Source organism: Mus caroli, unplaced genomic scaffold, assembly GCF_978045245.1.
Source record: "Mus caroli unplaced genomic scaffold, Mus_caroli_1 scaffold_6, whole genome shotgun sequence".
Classification (NCBI taxonomy): domain Eukaryota; kingdom Metazoa; phylum Chordata; class Mammalia; order Rodentia; family Muridae; genus Mus; species Mus caroli.
The window spans coordinates 41,330,807-41,354,885 of NW_028227261.1; the positions used below are offsets into that span (position 1 = coordinate 41,330,807).

Here is a 24,079-nt window from a genome sequence, read left to right on the forward strand (position 1 = left end):
ATTTTGACCCCATCACATGGAGCCAAGCCTTAACTTCCCTCCATGACCCCTCCATCCTGGGGTTTCAAGTGCAATTGAGGAGGTACCTTAACAATGTCTCTCCTAACCTCTCTTGGTGCCAAGCCTCAGGTCCTCTTCATGACCCCTTCTTGTCTTCAAAATAAGTACTACTTAGGTGTCTATTATACAATACACGTTCACCTGGGAGCACAAGATATAGACTTGGACCCCTTTGGACCACAGCCTCTGTGTGCTGACCCTGAAGAAACACTTAACCGAAGGTTTAATTTTTGTTAATGTTTGAGATTATGATTACAACATTCCTCCCTTCCCTTTCCTCCCTCAAACCTTTCTATATACCTCTTTCCACTCTCCTTCAAATTCATGATGTCCTTTTTCATGAATCACTATCACACACACACACACACACACACACACACACACACACACACCACAAAGAGAGAGAGAGAGAGAGAGAGAGAGAGAGAGAGAGAGAGAGAGAGAGAGAGAGAGAGAGAGAGAGAGAGAAATATAATCTACTTAGTTTGAACAATGTTATTTGTACATATGTACATTTGTTTTCAGGGCTGAACATTTGGCACTGGACAACCACTTGGTGTACTCTTCCCTGTGGAAGGCACCCGTTCTGCTCCCAGCTCCCCTTAGTTGCCTAGAGTCTTTATGTAGGGTTGAGGTCTTGTGGCTTTGACATGTTCTTAGATGTAATCTTTGTTGAGCTCACATTTATGTGGCCATGTTGGTGAACTTTTATGTTTATAGCTTCTTTATATAAGAGATAAACTCTCATAGCAAACTCCCTAGTCCTCCAATTTTACAACCTTTCTGCCCCATATTCTGCTTAACAGAAGATTTTGTCACAATGATGATGGTTCCTTACTAATCAGAGCTGATTCTTCATTCCCAACTGATCAGTGTTGATTATCCTTGCAAATTAAACATGGCAGACCAGGGAAGGCAGAGAACCCATCATGGATCCTGATCCAGGAACAGTTTCAAGCAATATGGGAACCTGTGTTCAGATCCATCACGAGAAGACAAATGCTGTGTATGACACTGCGAACTTTATTGCAGAAAGGAGGGAAGATGGACAAACTTGTGTGAGGATTAGTCAGGTAGAGAGAGACTATGCAGGGTAGATTTACATGAACGCATTAGGTAACTGTCATGTGAAAATGATACTAGGCTGAATAATGGCTTCACAATGATGTTCAGGCCTTGGGTTTTCGAGCCCATGGTACATATTGAATAATTCCTCATAATTCAAAAGGAACTTAGTAGGTTAGGTTGAATAAGATACATTTAGATGGGAAAACTATCTTGGAGCTTTTAGGGATCTTGATGTTGTCATAAGCGTTTGTGAAAGGGAAGGACATTAGAAGAGAGGGGATGAGGAGGGTGCTGGCTTTGAAGCAAGGGAATATTCCAGTGTCAAGGAATGATGATCTGTACTGAACAGAGGAGAGGACTCTCTGGAGTCCTCTTCTGAAGAAGGTTGGTCACACCAACAACTTAGCTTTCTGCCAGTGAAACTCATCTCAGGCATTGGAGCTCCAAAACTGTAAGATAATAGCTTTCAATTATTTCAGGCTACCAAGGTTGTGACAATTGATTATTGGTAAAATGAAGAAGTCATGTAGGGAAAAATAAGATGGTGGGAAGTGAAGAGGCAAGGAGAGAAGGCTGGAGGAGAGAGGAGGTTCATGATCAGGTGCACAGTCAGATGTGGATAGCAGGAGACAGAAAGACAAATGGGTAATCTAGAGCAAGGTGTATGTATGTATGTATATGTGTGTGTGTGTGTGTGTGTGTGTGTGTGTGTGTGTGTGTGTGTGTGAGAGAGAGAGAGAGAGAGAGAGAGAGAGAGAGAGAGAGAGAGAGAGAGAGAGAGAGAGTAGTAGGCATGGAACAAATAGGTGTGAAGAAAGATGAGCAGACAGAGGAAGATGGTGACAGGACAAGATGTCAAGCAGCATGTTTATAGAGTCTGTCCTTGTCCTTACCAGAATCAGTGGAGTTTCTTGAGATGTAGGTAGATCCCATTTTTGGACTTCAGCACAAGTCGGGCTAAGGGCATGGGGACCCTGGTAGGATCTGGCAGTAGCTCGAAGCGGAGCAGTGTCAGGGCCACAATCACCTTCATCTCACTCATAGCAAATTGTTTCCCAATGCAGTTCCTGGGTCAGAAAGGGACAATACAACTCATTAGCCTCTCACCTCTTTTAAGGGTTGACTCTTGAAACAACCCAGAACAACATTCAGGGCCTACTGTCACAGGTTCAGTCTAACAGCTGTGACTACAGGTCATACATACTTTCACCCTAGGTCTTGGCTCTCCTGAATTTTTGACATAGCCTCAACATTTTTCAAGGCCACTTTGACCCTACTTCTTTTAGTGATATGAAATCTGTTAGGCCAGCATTTTAAGGACTAGAGGTCAAACTTATGGATAATTTAATATGTTAATCCTTGCTTAGTTTACTCCATTCAGGGAGATCTAGCACATAGCTTCCACAGAGTGGAATCAGATTATCAGTAGAAAAGTTCCTACAGGAAGACTGTGTTGAGGATCTTCAAGTGGCTGCCCCATCTGCTTCCTAATTAGGGTAGCCCACCTCCTTAATCCAGCATCATCTATAGACTTCTAACTCTACTTTAGAAATGTTTGCAATTCCTTCTTCAGTTTCCTTTCCTGGTCTTCTTTGGTCTCCCTGACCCTCCTTCTGAGCTCACCCTCTATACCTCATCAAGGTAAGGCTGTGTTCAGTGCCTAGTTGCCTCTTCAGGTTACATATCCCCAGTGTAGTGAGTCACAGATAAGGTCATTCCCATTGATTCTTGGGCTCTTCCTGTGTCCCAGGTCTATGTCTCATTGTGGAGATGCCCCCTACCTCCTCACCCAAATCAGTTTCAAATACCCATTCATTTTCATGGCCAACTAGCCATCTCTCCTGATGGCTAGTTCTTCTCCACACCTGATCCTCAACCCTTTTTACCCTCTTCATCCTCCCTCCTAGTTCCCCCCTCCATCTGCTTCTTATGACTATTTTATTCCTCCTTCTAAGTAAAATTCTCTGTCATTTGGGCCTTTCTTCTTGATGAGCTTTGCCATTGCCTGTATGTGAGATATGTTCTTCTAGCTGGCCTGCTTTGTCTGGCCTCAGTGGGAGAGGAAGTGCTTAGTTTCACAGAGACTTGAAGTGCCAGAGTTGAGGGGGGCTACTCAGGGCGACCCCCACCTGCTCAGATGTGAGGGGAAGGGGGAAGGGGGAAGGGGGAAGGGGGAAGAATTGTGGGAGGGATGACTGGAAGGGAGTCAGTGAGTGGGATATAAAGTGAATAAGTAAAAAGAAAATTAAACAATTCATACCAAAACAACAAATTCCTAGCTGCAGCTCTATCCTCTTCTGGCTGTTGCTCTCATCTCTTTCCTGCCTCTCCCACTTCCTACTTAAGATCAAACTGTTGTGGTGTTTGAGCATGTCTCCTCTGCCTCCACTCCCCCACCCCACCCCTAGGCTTCATATTTCCAAAGCTCAGCTCAATGAGTAGCTAGCTGGCTCTTAGTGTTTCATGACTGTCCCTGTTCCTCCTAAGTGCCATATTCAAGGGCATGCCACAATCAGGGCATGGGATGATGACAGGAACATGGAATGTTCTGCAACCTGCTAAGTGGGCAAGTGAAAGAATGGAGGATGAATATATTTTAATTGCAGATATATTTTTCTTTGTAGATGACAGTTTTGAACTCTTAGAGGCAGGAAGGGATAGTATCACTATTCCTATGTTTTTATGTAGCATTTCACCTGACACATAGGAGTGGTTTAAACTTTATTTTACATTTGAAATAATTATTTTTTCTTGGTTCTTAAAATTTAATTTATTTGAATTTAAGGAATGAAAAATATATAATGAAATACAACAAAAATTAATTACCTTCAGATTAAAGCAAGCTGTGGAAACCTATGACTGAATCCCAGTACTTGGGAAGTAGAGGGAGAGAGACCATGAGCTCCAGACAAGCCTGAGACTCTGTCTTAGAAAGCATCAGCAGAAGCATGGTTTGTTCCAACTTAAGCTGAGTTGCCCAATACTCTCCTGTCTTCTAGTGGCAGAGACATGGCTTGCAGTGAGTGGCAAGCAGAGCATTCAATCCTGAAGTACACCAAGTGTGTGTGCATAGCCTGTGCTTCAAAGAACAACTTACTTATAACCTGTTCTGTGACAGCTGATTTGCCACTTCATGAATTCATGAAACCTTCTTCTGTACCACCTTTGAAAGCTTACAGTGAGTCAGGTCCCAAGGGACAATTTCCCTAGAAGGCATCAGAAAGTCTTTGTCCAGTTCAGGAGCTATTTCAACTCACTAGAGACATTAAAAACTGCTATGTTATATGTAAAACAGAGGATTTACTTAAAAGCAGACTAATCTCCTCCTCTATAACGCCTTTTGTCTGAAATTAGACTACATAGCCTCTACTTGTAAATTTGAGGAATATACATTATCTGTCAAGTTTTGGTCATTGGGCAACTGCAAGAGATGTGAGTATCAACATCGATTCAAAAATTCTGTTAGGAAAGAGTGCAAACGTGGGATCAGCATATCCTGGTATGAACCTTGCCTCAAATGACCCACTGTAACACTCTACGTATCTCATTGAACAGCTGCCTCAAATGAACCACTGTAACACTTCACATATCTCATTGGATAGTTGCTTGCATGTTATTGGCAGGCAGGCATGCAAGCAAATGAATTACTTGCACAATGATTCCGAAATAAAGAACTACCTAGGAATGGTGATGGGTCAAGTTGAGGTATGGAAAAGACACTTTTTTAAAGTGCCCTAAAATTAGACAAGGTGGACACCTAAAGTTAAAATCACTTAAAATAAAATCAATGTAAAGTCCTGCCCTTAAGGAGAGGAAAATATCAGAACACATGCAAGTGAATGGCAACCACTGACATAAATTTGTTTGACCAATTGATTGATGTATTCATAGTGTGTCCTGATGTGCTACACTCCTTTAGTGCACAGAAACATCCTCAAGAAGCTCCTCCCCCTCCCATAGCCACCTATCAGGATGTACCTGGGGATGTCATATATGCAGGAGACCAAAAACAAGGTATGCTGCAAATATTCTCCACAGTATATTCCATCATCATATACAAGATGTCTCACCTGGCTCCTCCTGAGAAGGGCAGGAATGAATGGCTGTGTCGGGGAGTGTCTGGTGCAAACCTGGAAGGGTCAAACAACTGCAGGGAGACAGCACCTCAGTTAGAACAGGTAGAGGTCAATGGCAACCCACAAGGGGACAATATGCCCAGAGGTGGGAACAATAGGAGGTATATATTGGTCTTGAGACCAACTTCTCTGCCCTCTGTGGGGGACTCCTACCTCTGGGTTTGGCCACACCTTCGGGTTGTGGTGGAGACCATAAATGAAGAGTGTGACCTGGACACCTGTAGGGGAAGATACGAATATGTGAGAAGATGGGTTACACCCAGGGGTAACTCCTTGGTTCATGAGACAGCAAGGGATGATATGCCCGCACAAGATACTTGGGTGCTATAGAACATCACTTTCTGCACATGTGCATGAGTTGGGAAAAAACTTGAGGCACCAGTGAGGAGTATAAAAAATGGAGTGTAAGAGAGAGAAGCAAGAAAGATGAACCTGGACAACCCTCTTCCGGTCAGAAAAGCACCTGGGCAGCTGGGGCGCAGGGTCTGCTGACACTCGCCAGCTGCCCACAACACCCGCCACAGGATCTTAAGACTTCTGGTGAGTGGAGCACAGCTTCTGCTCCAATCCAATTGTGCGGGACCTGAGACTGCATTAGTTAGGGAAGCAGAAACCGGCCTGAGTAGGACCACAGGCCTCATCCGGCTGGATCAGCGCCGGGGTAGCGGGAGCGCAGGGTTGCCTGACACCCGCCAGCTACCCACGACCCCCGCCACAGGATTTTGGGACTGCTGGTGAGTGGAACACAGCTTCTGCTCCAATCCAATTGCGCGGGACCTGAGACTGCATTAGTTAGGGAAGCAGAAACCGGCCTGAGTAGGACCACAGGCCTCATCCGGCTGGATCAGCGCCAGGGTAGCGGGAGCACAGGGTTGCCTGACACCCGCCAGCTACCCACGACCCCCGCCGCAGGATTTTGGGACTGCTGGTGAGTGGAACACAGCTTCTGCTCCAGTCCAATCACGCGGGACCTGAGACTGCTCTGGTTGGGGAGAGAGAAATCCGGCCTACATAGGGCCACAACCCTCTTCCGGTCAGAAAAGCACCGGGGCAGCTGGGGCGCAGGGTCGGCTGACACTCACCAGCTACCCACAACACCCACCACAGGATCTTAAGACTTCTGGAGAGTGGAACACAGCTTCTGCTCCAATCCAATTGCGCGGGACCTGAGACTGCATTAGTTAGGGAAGCAGAAACTGGCCTGAGTAGGGCCACAGGCCTCACCCAGCCGGATCAGCGCCAGGGTAGCGGGAGCGCAGGGTTGCCTGACACTCGCCAGCTACCCACGACCCCCCCCACAGGATTTTGGGACTGCTGGTGAGTGGAACACAGCGTCTGCTCCAGTCCAATCACGCGGGACCTGAGACTGCTCTGGTTGGGGAGAGAGAAATCCGGCCTACATAGGGCCACAACCCTCTTCCGGTCAGAAAAGCACCTGGGCAACTGGGGCGCAGGGTCGGCTGACACTCACCAGCTACCCACAACACCCACCACAGGATCTTAAGACTTCTGGAGAGTGGAACACAGCTTCTGCTCCAATCCAATTGCACGCGGGACCAGAGACTGCATTAGTTAGGGAAGCAGAAAAACGGCCTGAGTAGGACCACAGGCCTCTTCCGGCTGGACCAGCACCGGGGTACCGTCAGCTACCCACTACCCCCGCCGCAGGATTTAGAGACTGCTGGTGAGTGGAACACAGCTTCTGCTCCAATCTTTAAATAGTGACAATGATAACAACTAACCCCAGAGATTACCAGATGGCGAAAGGTAAACGTAATAATCTTACTAACAGAAACCAAGACCACTCACCATCATCAGAACCCAGCACCCCCACTTCGCCCAGTCCAGGGCACCCCAACACACCGGAAAAGCTAGACACGGATTTAAAAGCATATCTCCTGATGATGATAGAGGACTTCAAGAAGGACTTTAATAACACACTTAAAGATATGCAGGAGAACACTGCTAAAAAGGCAGAAGACAATAAAGAGGAAGCACAAAAATCCCTTAAAGAATTGCAGGAGAACACTGCTAAAGAGTTACAAATCCTTAAAGAAAAACATGATAACATAATCAAACAGGTAGAAGTCCTTACAGAAAAACAGGAAAACACATCCAAACAGATGATGGAAATGAACAAAACCATACTAGACCTAAAAAGGGAAGTAGACACAATAAAGAAAACCCAAAATGAGGCAACACTGGAGATAGAAACCCTAGGAAAGAAATCTGGAACCATAGATACGAGCATCAGCAACAGAATACAAGAGATGGAAGAGAGAATCTCAGGTGCAGAAGATTCCATAGAGAACATCGGCACAACAATCAAAGAAAATGTAAAATGCAAAAAGATCCTACTCAAAACATCCAAGAAATACAGGACATAATGAGAAGACCAAACCTACGGATAATAGGAGTGGATGAGAATGAAGATTTTCAACTCAAAGGACCAGCAAACATCTTCAACAAAATTATAGAAGAAAACTTCCCAAATCTAAAGAAAGAGATGCCCATGAACATACAAGAAGCCTACAGAACTCCAAATAGACTGGACCAGAAAAGAAATACCTCCCGACACATAATAATCAGAGCAACAAATGCTCTAAATAAAGATAGAATACTAAAAGCAGTAAGAGAAAAAGGCCAAGTAACATATAAAGGCAAGCCTATCAGAATTACACCAAACTTTTCACCAGAGACTATGAAAGCCAGAAGATCCTGGACAGATGTTATACAGACACTAAAAGAACACAAATTCCAGCCCAGGCTACTATACCCAGCCAAACTCTCAATTAACATAGATGGAGAAACCAAAGTATTCCACGACAAAACCAAATTCACACATTATCTCTCCACGAATCCAGCCCTTCAAAGGATAATAACAGAAAAAAACCAATACAAGGACAGGAACCACGCCCTAGAAACAACAAGAAGGTAATCCCTCAACAAACCTAAAAGAAGACAGCCACAAGAACAAAATGTCAACTTTAACATCAAAAATAACAGGAAACACCAATTACTTTTCCTTAATATCTCTTAATATCAATGGACTCAACTCCCCGATAAAAAGACATAGACTAACAAACTGGCTACACAAACAAGACCCAACATTTTGCTGCTTACAGGAAACTCATCTCAGAGAAAAGGATAGACACTACCTCAGAATGAAAGGCTGGAAAACAATTTTCCAAGCAAATGGCATGAAGAAACAAGCTGGAGTAGCCATTCTAATATCTGATAAGATTGAGTTCCAACCCAAAGTCATTAAAAAAGACAGGGAGGGACACTTCATACTCATCAAAGGTAAAATCCTCCAAGAGGAACTATCAATCCTGAATATCTATGCTCCAAATACAAAGGCAGCCACATTCATTAAAGAAACTTTAGTAAAGCTCAAAGCACACATTGCACCTCATACAATAATAGTGGGAGACTTCAACACACCACTTTCACCAATGGACAGATCATGGAAACAGAAACTAAACAGGGACACAGAGAAACTAAGAGAAATTATGAATCAAATGGATCTGGCAGATATCTACAGAACATTCTATCCTAAAACAAAAGGATATACCTTCTTCTCAGCACCTCATGGTACCTTCTCCAAAATTGACCACATAATTGGTCACAAAACAGGCCTCAACATATATAAAAATATTGAAATTGTCCCATGCATCCTATCAGATCACCATGGACTAAGGCTGATCTTCAATAACAAAATAAATAATAGAAAGCCAACCTTCACGTGGAAACTGAACAACACTCTTCTCAATGATACCTTGGTCAAGGAAGGAATAAAGAAAGAAATTAAGGACTTTTTAGAGTTCAATGAAAATGAAGCCACAACATACCCAAACTTATGGGACGCAATGAAAGCATTTTTAAGAGGAAAACTCATAGCTCTGAGTGCCTCCAAAAGGAAACTAGAGAGAGCACACATTAGCACCTTGACAACACACCTAAAAGCACTAGAACAAAAGGAAGCAAATTCACCCAAGAGGAGTAGACGGCAGGAAATAATCAAACTCAGGGGTGAAATCAACCAAGTGGAAACAAGAAAAACTATTCAAAGAATCAACCAATCAAGGAGCTGGTTCTTTGAGAAAATCAACAAGATAGATAAACCCTTAGCCAGACTCACTAGAGGGCCCAGGGAAAGCATCCTAATTCACAAAATCAGAAATGAAAAAGGAGACATAACAACAGATCCTGAAGACATCCAAAACACCATCAGATCCTTCTACCAAAGGCTATACTCAACAAAACTGGAGAACCTGGATGAAATGGAGAAGTTCCTAGACAGATACCAGGTACCAAAGTTGAATCAAGATCAGGTTAATGATCTAAACAGCCCTATATCCCCCAAAGAAATAGAAGCAGTCATTAATAGTCTCCCAACTAAAAAAAGCCCAGGACCAGATGGGTTTAGTGCAGAGTTCTATCAGACCTTCAAAGAAGATCTAATCCCAGTTCTTCACAAACTATTCCACAAAATAGAAACAGAAGGTACTCTACCCAACTCATTCTATGAAGCCACAATTACTCTGATACCTAAACCACAAAAAGACCCAACAAAGATAGAAAACTTCAGACCAATATCCCTTATGAATATTGACGCAAAAATCCTCAATAAAGTTCTTGCTAACTGAATCCAAGAACACATCAAAACAATCATCCATCCTGACCAAGTAGGTTTCATCCCAGGGATGCAGGGATGGTTCAATATACGGAAATCCATCAACGTAATCCAGTATATAAACAAACTCAAAGACAAAAACCACATGGTCATCTCCTTAGATGCGGAAAAAGCATTTGACAAGATCCAACACCCATTCATGATAAAAGTCTTGGAAAGATCAGGAATTCAAGGCCCATACCTAAACATGATAAAAGCAATCTACAGCAAACCAGTAGCCAACATCAAAGTAAATGGTGAGAAGCTTGAAGCAATCCCTCTAAAATCAGGGACTAGACAAGGCTGTCCACTTTCTCCATACCTATTCAACATTGTACTTGAAGTCCTAGCCAGAGCAATTCGACAACAAAAGGAGATCAAAGGGATACAAATTGGAAAAGATGAAGTCAAAATATCACTTTTTGCAGATGATATGATAGTTTATATAAGTGACCCTATAAATTCCACCAGAGAACTCCTAAGCCTGATAAACAGCTTCGGTGAAGTAGCTGGATATAAAATTAACTCAAACAAATCAATGGCCTTTCTCTACACAAAGAATAAACAGGCTGAGAAAGAAATTAGGGAAACAACACCCTTCTCAATAGTCACAAAGAATATAAAATATCTTGGCGTGACTCTAACTAAGGAAGTGAAAGATCTGTATAATAAAAACTTCAAGTCTCTGAAGAAAGAAATTCTAGAAGATCTCAGAAGATGGAAAGATCTCCCATGCTCATGGATTGGCAGGATCAACATTGTAAAAATGGCTATCTTGCCAAAAGCAATCTACAGATTCAATGCAATCCCCATCAAAATTCCAAATCAATTCTTCAACGAATTAGAAAGTGCAATCTGCAAATTCATCTGGAATAACAAAAAACCTAGGATAGCAAAAACTCTTCTCAAGGAGAAAAGAACCTCTGGTGGAATCACCATGCCGGACCTAAAGCTCTACTACAGAGCAATTGTGATAAAAACTGCATGGTACTGGTATAGTGACAGACAAATAGACCAATGGAATAGAATTGAAGACCCAGAAATGAACCCACACACCTATGGTCACTTGATCTTCGACAAGGGAGCTAAAAACATCCAGTGGAAGAAAGACAGCATTTTCAACAAATGGTGCTGGCACAACTGGTTGTTAACATGTAGAAGAATGCGAATCGATCCATTCCTATCTCCTTGTACTAAGGTCAAGTCTAAGTGGATCAAGGAACTTCACATAAAACCAGAGACACTGAAACTTATAGAGGAGAAAGTGGGGAAAAGCCTTGAAGATATGGGCACAGGGGAAAAATTCCTGAATAGAACAGTAATGGCTTGTGCTGTAAGATCGAGAATTGACAAGTGGGACCTCATGAAACTACAAAGCTTCTGCAAGGCTAAAGACACCATCAATAAGACAAAAAAAACCACCAACAGATTGGGAAAGGATCTTCACCTATCCTAAATCAGATAAGGGACTAATATCCAATATATATAAAGAACTCAAGAAGGTGGACTCCAGAAAGTCAAATAACCCCATTAAAAAATGGGGCTCAGAACTGAACAAAGAATTCTCACCTGAGGAATACCGAATGGCAGAGAAGCACCTGAAAAAATGTTCAACATCCTTAATCATCAGGGAAATGCAAATAAAAACAACCCTGAGATTCCACCTCACACCACTCAGAATGGCTAAGATCAAAAATTCAGGTGACAGCAGATGCTGGCGAGGATGTGGAGAAAGAGGAACACTCCTCCATTGTTGGTGGGATTGCAAGCTTGTACAACCACTCTGGAAATCAGTCTGGCGGTTCCTCAGAAAATTGGACATAGTATTACTGGAGGATCCAGCAATACCTCTCCTGGGCATATATCCAGAAGTTGTCCCAACCGGTAAAAAGGACACATGCTCCACTATGTTCATAGCAGCCCTATTTATAATAGCCAGAAGCTGGAAAGAACCCAGATGTCCCTCAACAGAGGAATGGATACAGAAATTATGGTACATTTACACAATGGAGTACTACTCAGCTATTAAAAAGAATGAATTTATGAAATTCCTAGCCAAATGGATGGACCTGGAGGGCATCATCTTGAGTGAAGTAACACAATCACAAAAGAACTCACACAATATGTATTCATTGATAAGTGGATATTAGCCCAAAACTTAGGATACCCAAGATATAAGATACAATTTGATAAACGCATGAAACTCAAGAAGAATGAAGACCAAAGTGTGGACACTGTGCACCTTCTTAGAATTGGGAACAAAACACCCAGGGAAGGAGTTACAGAGACAAAGTTCGTAGCTGTGATGAAAGGATGGACCATTTAGAGACTGCTGTATCCAGGGATCCGTCCCATAATCAGCTTCTAAACGCTGACACCATTGCATACACTAGCAAGATCTTGCTGAAAGGACCCAAATATAGCTGTCTCTTGTGAGACTATGCCGGGGCCTAGCAAACACAGGAGTGGATGTTCACAGTCAGCTATTGGATGTATCACAGGGCTCCCAATGGAGAAGCTAGAGAAAGTACCCAAGGAGCTAAAGGGATCTGCAACCCTATTGTTGGAACAACATGATGTACTAACCAGAACCCTGGAGCTCTTGTCTCTAGCTGCATATGTATCGAAAGATGGCCTAGTCGGCCATCAATGGAAAGAGAGGCCCATTGGACTTGCAAACTTTATATGCCCCAATATAGGGGAATGCCAGGGCCAAAAGAATGGGAATGGGTGGGTAGGGAAGTGGGGGGCGCTATGGGGGACTTTTGGGATAGTATTGGAAATGTAATTGAGGAAAATATGTAATAAAAATATTAAAAAAAAAAAGAAATTGAAGGCAGAAAGGAGAGAGGGGGAAGGAAGGAGGAGCCAAGGAGGAGGAGGGGGAGGGGGAGGAAGGGAAGAGGAGGGAGAGGAGAGGGAGGAGGGGGAGCAGGCAAGGGAGAAAACAATGATATACCAATCCCAGCCACCCATGCAAATGAGTCTGACTTCACTCTGCTTTTGTAAGCTGGTCTCTGTGTACTTTACCCAAGTGGGAATTAGGCCACTCACATTCATTGGCAGTTTCTTCTTCCCTCCGTGTATCTGGGGTGGACATAGAGATCCAAGTACCCAGGAATGTGCAAGCTGTGTGACCTCACAGCAGTTCACAGGCGCAGGCTCTTAGGTGGCTTGTAGCTCACCACCCACTCTCCTCCCCTTACTGGGATCAAAGGCCATTCCCATGAATGGAAAAGGGCCGGACTCTACACCAGAGGCATGCTAAATATTATTTAACCTTGTTTTCCCTCAGTGATCTGATGCCACAGGAGTCAGATTTCCCCAGAAAGTGCTATTCAGGGCCTGCAAGATAGTTGCCACCAAGCCTGAGGTCCTGGGTTCAATAATCATGTAAAGGAAGGAGAGCACAAAACAGTGGAGGCTAGCCTCTGTTTCCACACAGGCAACACAGCATATACACATCTACACACACACACACACACACACACACACACACACACACACACACACCACGAAATAAATAATAAAGGTTAAAAAAACCCACAAAAAAAAAAAAAGAAAGATGAACCTGAGTTTTTGGAATAAATATCATTAGAACTTAAATTTGATGAAGGATTTCCACTAAAGATGTATATTAAGTTCTGACATTGAGTTGGTTTATTCTGGTTTTTCAGGTGAGGTACTGTGATGGTTTATTCTTGGATCAGGGTATGGCACCATTTGGAAGTGTGGCCTTGTTGGAATAGATGTGACCTGGTTTGAGTAGATGTGTCACTGTGGGTGTAGGCTTAAGACGCTCACCCCAGTTGCCTGGAGGTCAGTCTTCCACTAGCAGCCTTTGGATGAAGACATAGAACTCTCAGCTCTGCCTGCTCCATGAAAGCCTGGATGCTGCCATGCTCACACCTTGATGATAATGGACTGAACCTCTGAACCTGTAAGCTAGCCCCAGTTAAATGTTGTTTTTTATAAAACTTGCCTTGATCATGGTGTCTGTTCACAGCAGTGAAACCCTAACTAAGATAGGTACTAAAGTTTCAGAGAGGGATTACATATCACCAAAGCAGGAAGTGGCAGTCCTAGGGTTTTGACATAATGAGCTGAGAGAAGGGTTACTTTCCTGACATTGCAGGGGTCTTGTATCTGTTGATCAGTTCATCTTTGCCATCAACCCTAGTGCTTCTCAGAGATGGAATCACATATGACTCACATGGAATTCATTGATCTCTTTCACTTGCTTTGTGTCATAAAAGGAACACATCTTCCTAGACCCTGACTGGTTCTTTATCCTGTACATCCCAGTGAATAGTACTTGATAGATAAAGTAAAAATAACATATTCAAAGGTTTCCTTGAGAAGAATTTTCACCCCCCCACACACACACTACTTTGTAAATAAAAGATGCTTATCTAGTCACAGATTTGGAGTTGAAAGTTCAAACCGCTCCCTCCCCTTGGTTTCATCCTATCATGGTGAGGACAGCTGTAAATCTCTTTGTGGTCTCTCTCTTTCTGTTTCTGAATCCACTATATAGAACAATGAGAGACCAACCCTAATCTAATCCATCCACTACCTAGTGGATCTACCTCTAAACATAGTCAAGCTAAGTTTATCCATCTTGGGTTGGGATAAGTAGGTCAGTCCTAGGGCACATGCTTAGCAACCAAGAATCCTTCTGTACAATTTACAGCACCACCAAGATCAACATAAATTAACAAAGCTTTCACCCTCCCAACTCCATTAACGTGTGACTCTGGAAATTACATAAATGTATGAGTTTTTGAGGGAACAAATACCAAGCCACAGCAAAAGGTCAGCAGAAAACAGCTGTGGGGTTCCACTTCTATCATATGCTAGAGACAAAGAAGTCAGTCATCAGGGAGTGAGGAAACTCCTTCATTCTTTCCTTCACAGACATCCAGATAGACAAATTGAAGATTCCAAGGAGTTCTGCAAGAAAAAAAGCCCATTCTATATTGTTTAAATTTGTCCCTACCCCCTCTCTCTGTGTGTGTTCTATGCATGTATAATGTAAAACTATTAGTTCAATAAGCTTTAAAAAACCCTGTATTCACTATTTGGGTAAAGAATTAGGGCTGCTAGTTGGGCATCAGGTCATTTTCTGTATGGAGAGTAATCAATAATTTAAACTCGGCAAGAGTCTAGAGTCACATTGTATTTGCTCATCCATATATAAATAGTAGTTCTTTATATAAGAAACCTACATATTATATCAAATGTAGAGGATGATAAAAATATGTGACTATTGGGGATTGAGAGAAAGACCTAAGCTGGATCTGCAGAACCCATATAAAAAAATCTGTGAGCATGAAACTGAAGAAGAAGGAGGACAAAAGTGTGGATACTTTATTCCTTCTTAGAATGGGGAACAAAATACCCATGGAAGGAGTTACAGAGAAAAAGTTCGGAGCAGATCATGAAGAAACGACCATCCATAGACTGACCCACTTGGCGGTCCATCGCATAAATAACCACCAAACACAGTCACTATTCAGATGTCATCAAGAGCCTGCTGAGAGGAGCCTGATATAGCTGTCTCTGCGAGGCTCTGCCAGTACCAGGCATATAGAGAAGGTGATGCTCACAGTCATCCATTGGATAGAGAACAAAGTCCCCAATAAAGGAGCCAGAGAAATACCCAGGATGCTGAAAGGGACTGAAGCCCCATAGGAAGAACATCAAAATGAACTAACCAGTACAGTCCAGAGCTCCTTGGAACTATACCATCAATCAAAGAAAACACATGGTGCAACTTGTATCACTAGCTATATATGTAGCAGAGGATGGCCTAGTCAGTCATCAATGGGAGGAGAGGCTCTAGGTCCTGTGAAGGCTCTATGCCCCAGTACAGGGGAATGCCAGAACCAGGAATGGGAGTGGGTGAGTTGGGGAGCAGGGCGAGGAGGGGAAGGGATAGGGGATTTTCAGAGGGTAAACTAGGAAAGGGGATAACATTTGAAATGTGAATAAAGAATATATCTAATTTTAAAAAAAGCTGTGTGGTGGCACATGCTAGTTATCTCAATGCTGGTGAGGTGGGGACAGGCAGGTTCCTTCCACTCACTGGCCAGCCTAGCCTAATAGGTGACTTGCAGGCCAGTCCAAGGCTCCTGGACATTACCTGTGGAATGATAACTAACATTGATTCTCTGGTTCCCACTTGTGTGTACAAACATATGCCTGTGTTTACAGCCCCAACATGAAAACGCACATGTGACAGTGAGGACATCTGAAGAATAAGTGTAGCCTTGAATTATACAGTGTTAGCATCTGGAATTGAGTCTGGAGTATAAAAATTGAAGAATGTCACTGTTCCCAAATTAGAATGGATTCACCATGGTGAGACAATAGATTCAAATGAAAAATGAGTGTTTGCTGATAAAAGAAGAGATGCTTGCAATGGTATTGATGCAGAACAGTTGAAAGGGAGATCATTTAACTGTATAGTAGGTCATTTAGGCTTATTATTGTACTTTATAAGTAAGAAGCATTTACTGAAAAGGAAACAGGCACTCAGAGATTCAGAACAGGTGAAGGACATAGATTACTGACCATCAATTATCTCTGGAATGAAGGGCTTGGGCAATTCATACCTTTGGGTAAAGAGCGTCCATCAGGGAAGGTGACAGATGTACTGAGTTCTCTGACAATGCCTGGGACAGGTGGGTAGAGCCTTAGGGCCTCCTTGATACACATTGTGGTATAGGGAATCTGGTCTAGGTGATCCCTGAAATAAATTCAATCCTTAAGGTCAGGTAGACTGGAGACCAGGGGCTCCTCCCTACCTAAAGAATAAGGGCATTTCTACTTCTTGGACTCTTACCAGGTGATAGAGGATCCATCCCCTAGGAGGCTCTGAACTTCCTCTCTGCATCTCTGTTGGTGCTCAGGGTGTGTGGCCAGAGCATAGAAGATCCAGGAGACTCCACTGGCTGTGGTGTCATGGCCCTCGAACATGAATGTGTCCACCTCAGCACGTAGGTCCTTGTCAGACATGCTGTCCCCATTTTCCATCTCAGGGAAGCAAAAGGCATCGTCAGAGCTATGCTTGTTCCTTGTGTGTTCCCAGGAAGACTCTCAGGACTCAGCTGAACATACTCACTCTGGCAAATAAGAGGATATCCAGAAAATCCAAACGCCTCTTCTTCTTGATCTTTTCCAGTTCTCCCTCATCCTGCAGCTCATCCTTTCTTAGCTTGATCACTCCATCTATTCCAGAACATCAATTATCACACAGACCTGAGAGCTATAGTAGCCCCATGTAGCTTCATGTGTCTCCTTGCCTGAAGCTATGTGCTCTACATAGGTCAGTGAGTAAGGAGTGGGCAGTGTTAGAAGACTGGTGACATCTGATGTAGGTCAGACCTCTTTTAGCACCATGGGCAATGGAAGCTCTGCTTGACTTGCTGGGTCAAGTCTCACTACACATTATCAATATGATGACACTCACGGAGTACCTAGAATTCTGATGTTCCAACTCCCAACACTGTCAGTGTAAAAGTATCAAGTATGTATGTGATCCAGGTCCTAAATGAGAGTGTACTGAAGGGTCTGGATATGCCTCAGAAATCATCAATAATCCCTTTGAGCTGATCCTAGGAAATGAGGGAGACAGAATGTACAAACAGAACCTGTGTGATCATGGGCAAGTTGACAAGCTTGTTTGGACAAGCGGCCATTGGAAGAAAGTTTGTAGATGGTATCATTCTGATGAAAGATATTCCTCACACGGGAGTGGAATAGGTTATTCAAGTCCCCAATGGCCTGGAGGTAGGTCTTGTAATTTCTGAAGAAGAAGATAAAGAACAGATTAGACTGTAGAGAGATTTGACCCATAGATAGAATGGACTCTGGGAGATTTCTATATGGTAGGAACAGACAACATTGAGGAACACATTAACTCTGTCTTATAACCCTTGTAAATTTCAAGTCATTAAAAGGTGGCATGAGTGTATAGGAATCCACCCCAGCTAGGGATCCCTGGTCTATGGTGGAGTTAAGATTGGATTGGGTCAGATATTAAACAGAGGCTGGGGTAATACTCTTTATTGTGTGTCCTAGATATCCCACTTGCATCACAGAATAGTCCATATCAGTTGGTAAGACAAAGGTCCTGAAGTTCAAGGCTTGTCACTCACCCATCTACCTGAACACTGCCCTTGTGGCTGAAGGCACATTTCATGACAGTGTCTAGGGTCATTAAGGAGATATGTTGAAAGATCTCTATAGAGGAGTCCTGATCAGCCAGCCGTTCCCATTTGTCCTGTAGTGGGAGAGAAACATTGACTTAATTTCTCCAGAAGACATGTGTTCAGTTGACTGAATTCTTTCCCTATACTTTAATATACTGTCTTCTAAGTCTTTCAATTTAGATAACAGATATTTTACAGATTGCAAAACAAATCTATGTGAAAGGACACTTATGTTATTGTAAATTACTTCAAAATTAAATATAGAAACTCATAAGAAAGAAAGCAAGTTTCACATGTTTATAATTAGTTAAGATGTCTTATCTGATAAGCAACGCTGTTTTCAGGAGTAAAAGGGAGAATATATCAGTGTATGGTAAGCTGAGCTCAGCCTGAGCTAACAGCAGCGCTTCTATGTTTAGAGCACAAAAATCATGAGTAGCCAGGATGGCATTTTTAATGGGGGTCTCCAGTGACCCCAGTTACTATGTATTCATCAAAAGCTTGCTGAGAACAATTGGTTCATGTAGTGATTTGAATGAAAATAGCCTCCATATGTCCACAGGGAGTGGCACTATTAGGAGGTGTGGACTTGTTGGAGTAGGTATGTCCTTGTTGGAGGAGGTGATCACTGGGGGGCAGGCTTTTTGTTCTCAGATGCTCAAGTTATGCACAGTGTTTCACTCTCTTCTGCCTGCTTTTGGATCTGATGTAAAACTTTCAGCTACCTAGCTAGCATCGTGTATGCCTATGTGCACCCATGCTTCCCAGGATGACAATAGACTAAAACTCTAAACTGTAAGCTGGCCCAATTACATGTTTTCTGGTACCTTTTCACAGTAATGTGACCTCTAATTAAGACAGAAGTTGGTACCAGGAGTAGGGTGTAACTATGATAGACCTGACCATTCTTTGTGTGGACTAATATGGACTTTGGAAATTTGCAAGCAGTTGAATGTTTAAGTGGGGTTTAATGGGTCATATTCTAGTAGAAGGACAGTGGTGCTGAGAAAGATTTGAATTGTGGGGTCCTGGCTCAAGAGGTTTCAGAGGAGAAGAATTTTAGTATATGGCCTTGGGACTCTTATTGTGATATTTTGGCAAAGAATGTGGCTGCTTTTATCCCTTGTTCAAAAAAAGTCTGCCTAAGGCTAAAGCGAAGAGTTTTGGATTAATTGCATTGGTAAAGGATATCTTAAAATAGCTTAGTATGAATTCTGTCATATGGTTATTAGTATTTACTCTTATGCAGATCTATAATGAAAAGGAGCAACCTGAGCAAGAAAAAAAAATACAAAATGTACACGTTGAGGAGAAAGAAGGCACCAGAGAGTAGAAATGTAGCTAAGGCCTGTGTTGAAAGAGATAAACCAATTAAAAAAAATTGATGCTAAGTGGAATAAAGGAAGTAGTGCCCTCAAATCATAACCCCACCCAGATAAACTTCCATTTTGTAAAAAGACATTAAAGAAAGGTGAAAAGAATTAAAGAAAAGCCTAGGGCTAGGTCTGGAGGTGCATACCTTTGATCCAAACATTCAGAATGCAGAGGTTGATGAATCTCTAAGTTTGAGACCAGCCTGGTATACAGATTGAGTTTTAGGACAGCCAAGCTTAGGCAGTAAAGAAAACCATCAAATTCAGCTGGTGAAATGTAATTTAATGAGGGGTCCATGTCCAGGCCTATCAAGCATCAGAACTTAGCAGTTTGGCCACATGGTTCTGTCTTTAGAGTCAAGGAAAGAAGAAAGGGATTATGGAATTTCTCTCCATAACTAAGGAAATCTGCTGAGGCCAGGCATGTCTTGTGTGTCCTTATATAGAGAATTAAAGAGGCTATTGTGTGAATTTGTGAAGATGTAGCCTCAATTGCCTTAGAACCCCAAGATGTTGGAGATGTTAGATCTGTGGGCTATCTGCTGAGCAGGGCTGCTAACAGGGACTGGAACAAGCCAACAACACTGAAACAAGTCAGATATTTCAAGAGCACTTTGATATAAGATATTGAAATGCAGATTTTGGAGTTTACCAACTTGTTTTCAGTCTTGTTTTGGTTCAGTATTCCTTTACTATGCTTGCTTTTCAATTGTTTGGAATTGTAAAATACATCCTGTACCTGTCAGGAGTATATGATATGCCATTTCATTTTGATTTTACAGGGGATTAAAGTTAGACTGCATGAGTCTCTTAGACTTTGGACTTTGGAACAGTGGTATGATATACTAGGGGGAATTTTGGAGTTGGACTGAATGTATTTCTGCATTAGGATATGACTACAAGCCCACGCGGGGAGGGGGATCAGGGAGTGGAATGTGGTTGATGGTTTGAATGAAAATGTTCCCCAAAGTTCCACTCAGAGGTGTGGCCCTGTTAAAATATGTGTGGCTTTGCTGGAGGAAGTGGTCATTGGAGGTAGGCTTTGAGAACTCAGATGCTCAAGGCACACCTAATGTCTCACTCTCTTTCTGCTGCCTTTGGATCAGGATGTAGAATTCTCAGCTACCTCTCCAGCATATCATGTATACATATGTTCTACTGTGACTTCCACTGTGATGGTAATGAACTAAACTTCTGAACTGTAAGCTAGCTTCAATTAGCTAAAAAGGCATAATCCAGAGTCCCATTGAAAGGTGGTGGTATGGAAGGTTTGCTATGACAATGTGGATCTGGAGTCCATCTCCCTGATGAGTCACTCAAGTCTGGGCAGAAACACTGAGACCCAAAGGAAACCACAACTAAGTATTATCCTGAGAAGTCTCTCTGAAGTTGAAGATTTGAAGAGGGAGAAGAGTACTCTGATGCTCTTTGCCTTTGGCAATGAGCAAGCATTACCATATCCTAGCAGCTGGTAATTTTCTCTTCCAACTACATTTGAAGAACGTAGTAGAATATATATGTGAAGCTTGTTGATGCATGCACTGAGTAGGTGAAGAGAGAGATTGAGAGAGAAAGAGAGAAGAGAATATAAGCAATAAGAAGACAAGAAAGGAGGAAGAGTTTGAGGAGGAAAAGGAGGAAGAGGAAGAGGAGAAGCAGCAGCAGCAGATCTGGCAGCTGTGGCAGTAGTAGTAGAAGAAGAAGAAGCAGTTGATGTAGAAAGGACAGCAGAGCTGTGGGGTGTAGGAGAATAAGGTAAAATAAACTCACTAGCATCAATCGAATGGAGTCGGCCATGTTTTTCACATAGGGTTTCAGAATGTCATAGTGGAAGGCTGGGGTTAGCATCCTTCTGTGCTGGAACCATGGCTGTCCATTCAACAAGAGCAAACCATACCCTGGGCCAGAGAGAGGTGTTTGTGTATGTGAGATCAAATCAGAGAGACCAGCCGCTCACTGGTGGAACATGCCTTTAATGCCAGCACTTGGGAGGCAGAGGCAGGTGGATTTCTGAGTTCAAGGCCAGCCTGGTCTACAGAGTGAGATCTAGGACAGCCAGGGCTCTACAGACAAACCCTGTCTTGAAAATCCAAAAATACCTAAAATACCATAAAAACAAAAACAAACAAAAAAAACAAAAAACAAATCAGAGAGACCATTAGATAAATTGGGGCAAGGAGCTACAAAGTGGAACTGTTAAAGAAAACTCTGAAGAATGGTACATCAAAGAAGGTGGATTTCCCAGCTAGTGTCACATGCTGTGATTATGACAGCTGTGAGATAAAAATTGCCAAAGAGGAAGGTAGATCAAATTGATGTTCATATAGGACTGTTTGGCGAAGTGAAGAGTCAGAGTAGAGCTTTGGGGGTAGACCATGACAGTGGTAGTCTGTCACATTTCATTCTCTGTGAACCAGAGACACAACACTTGGAAAAGCTAATTAGAAGTACAACACATTTCCAGTTTATACATACATACCAATCCAAGGAGCTAGCAATCTGTAGGCACCATTAGCCTTCGGATCTGAAAGGGAAACAATGACTTAAAAAGAAAAGGCATAAATAAGGCAACCCCAAGGTAACTGTGGTTGAAGCCATGGGTTTCTATGATACCCATAGAAACTGTCTGTTGGCAAACTGTCTAAAGTCACTGTCCATTTTCTCATATCCCCCTGAAGCTCTGTCTTAACAGTCAGGCTTAGGAAGGGAGGATTTGTGTGTGTGTGTGTGGTGGCTTAGTTATCCTATGTGTCCTGGAAGGAAACAATTAGATATTTCAAACCTGGAACAATTAACAAGACTTAACATCTTAATTTGATTAAATAACAAACAAAGATAAAGACATTAGGCTAAGGGATTTGGTTTTCAGTACTGTGTGTTGTTGGCCACATGCTAGGTTGTAGCCTGAGAGAATGGTAGAGTGTGTAGGGTCATACTCTACCAGAATTTGACAGGGCAAGTAACAAAGAGGAAAGTGCTTATCTCTTCACAACAGCATGTCATGCTCACCTGATCGCCCCAGAATCACTTTCATGTAGTCAGGGTCATAGACAGTTAAGTAGGCGTTGCTCCCCCAGAACCATCTAGGAAAGGCACTTGGGAATTCCTCTATGCATGACACAATTTCCTGTAGTTCTTGGTCACCTTTGAACTGCTGTTGAAGGAAAGATAAGGTGGTGGGACTCTTGCCTAGTTTTTGGACTGGAGACAAGAGTAGAGCAAGCACAGGAACATAGCTCTGTTTTTTTGAAGTTGCCAGGAAGGTGGGGCAGTTCGATGAACTCTCTGTGCTATCACTCATAGCTTTACTATATGGGTACGGGTTCTGAGCTGGATTTGAGAGTTCTGTTGGATGGAGCTGTGTTCCTCAGAGGAATCACAGTGTCAGATCATCAGATCTTCAGAGAACACGGCATACCCATGTCTTTCTAAGAGCATCTATTGCACAATCCTTTGTTGTGCACCTTTCCATGTATCCTCCTATTTAGCCCTGTACTTTATTTCCTGGGGTGAAAATGCAATGGGTCAGTTCAGTCCCTTCCCAGTTGCCTTTCTGGGTAATTTCATACACCTGTGCCAGGCTCTTTAGCTGAACCCTGTGGGACAAGGAAGTGATGCTGTGCTTGAATCCAAGTATCTTACATTGCAGGGTGTGTGGAAAGAGGAAGACGAGCCACATAGCCCTGTGGAAATACTAACATTATTGTTCTCATATGAGGGTGCTACCCACCCTTTCCCTTTAATGTGCCATGACTATGGAATTTCAATTTGTAATTCACCCATCCTGAAAATTCTAGTCTGGGTCAGCCACTGACTCATCCCAGCAGTGTGAACCCTTTCTGTGCCTGATAATTTCTAAGATGTGCACCATTGTTACACAAAGAACTCCTGGGGGCAAGGTTTCCATCTCTCTGATGTCTGCATTCCCAGGCAAACACAGAGCTTGGGAGAGAATAGCCATAAGTAACTTGTCAAGGAACTACTTAAAAGTTGTCTGAGAACAGAAGAGATATTAAAGGTACTCAGCCAGAAGAGGAGGAGGAGACTAGGTAGGACCAACCAAAGCTTTCAAAGTGCAAGACTATCAGTATAGAGTTGAGCAACAGCCAGATAGTAACCCTATTGTTAGGATGACATGCCTCAGCCTGAGCTGGGCATCTTATGAGACACTTGGACTCTTTATATATCAGGCTTTGCCCTGTGAATTTGATGGCTGGTCTCTGAGACACCCATCTTCCCTGCTCTCCCACCCATCCTTCCTTTCCTTCATACCTCATGCCCAAAGAACCAGTGAAAGGGAGGTGATGGGAACTGCTGGAGAGCCTTGAGTAGCCATTGCCTGTGCAGGTAGAACTGGACAGCTTTCACCAGCAGCAGGAGCAGACAGAGCACAGAGGCCACTTGGAGGAATCCAGAGAGGCTGCCTGCAAATTGGGTCGGGCTTAGAGCAGAGACACTCATAGTTCAGCCACTCTTCTGTTGCTGTCCTCACTCTCACTAATCCTTTCTACCTCCTGCCTAAATCCTGTAAGGATTGCCCGCCTACCTGTG

At 42.9% G+C, this 24,079-nt stretch overlaps 1 protein-coding gene across 2 annotated transcripts; it reads right to left on the bottom strand.

The window, feature by feature from the left end:
• Positions 1–1,063: 1,063 nt before the first annotated feature.
• On the bottom strand, positions 1,064–24,079 carry LOC110288135 (cytochrome P450 4A10). 2 transcript variants are annotated; one of them, XM_085839073.1, is made up of 13 exons: positions 23,801–24,077; positions 22,538–22,682; positions 22,008–22,052; positions 21,299–21,426; positions 18,102–18,226; positions 17,595–17,749; positions 17,066–17,172; positions 16,787–16,977; positions 16,557–16,690; positions 5,418–5,482; positions 5,199–5,275; positions 2,022–2,195; positions 1,064–1,577 (listed from the first exon to the last, which is right to left on the bottom strand). In XM_085839073.1, exons 1-12 carry the CDS (start codon positions 23,987–23,989, stop codon positions 2,027–2,029), a joined length of 1,530 nt encoding a protein of 509 aa, XP_085695199.1. In that variant the 5' UTR covers positions 23,990–24,077; the 3' UTR covers positions 1,064–1,577; positions 2,022–2,026. The 2 variants fall into 2 exon arrangements, with proteins under 2 accessions (XP_085695199.1, XP_085695200.1); XM_085839074.1 differs by lacking the exons at positions 1,064–1,577; positions 2,022–2,195; positions 5,199–5,275; positions 5,418–5,482 and adding an exon at positions 13,582–14,892 and having other exon boundaries at positions 23,801–24,079.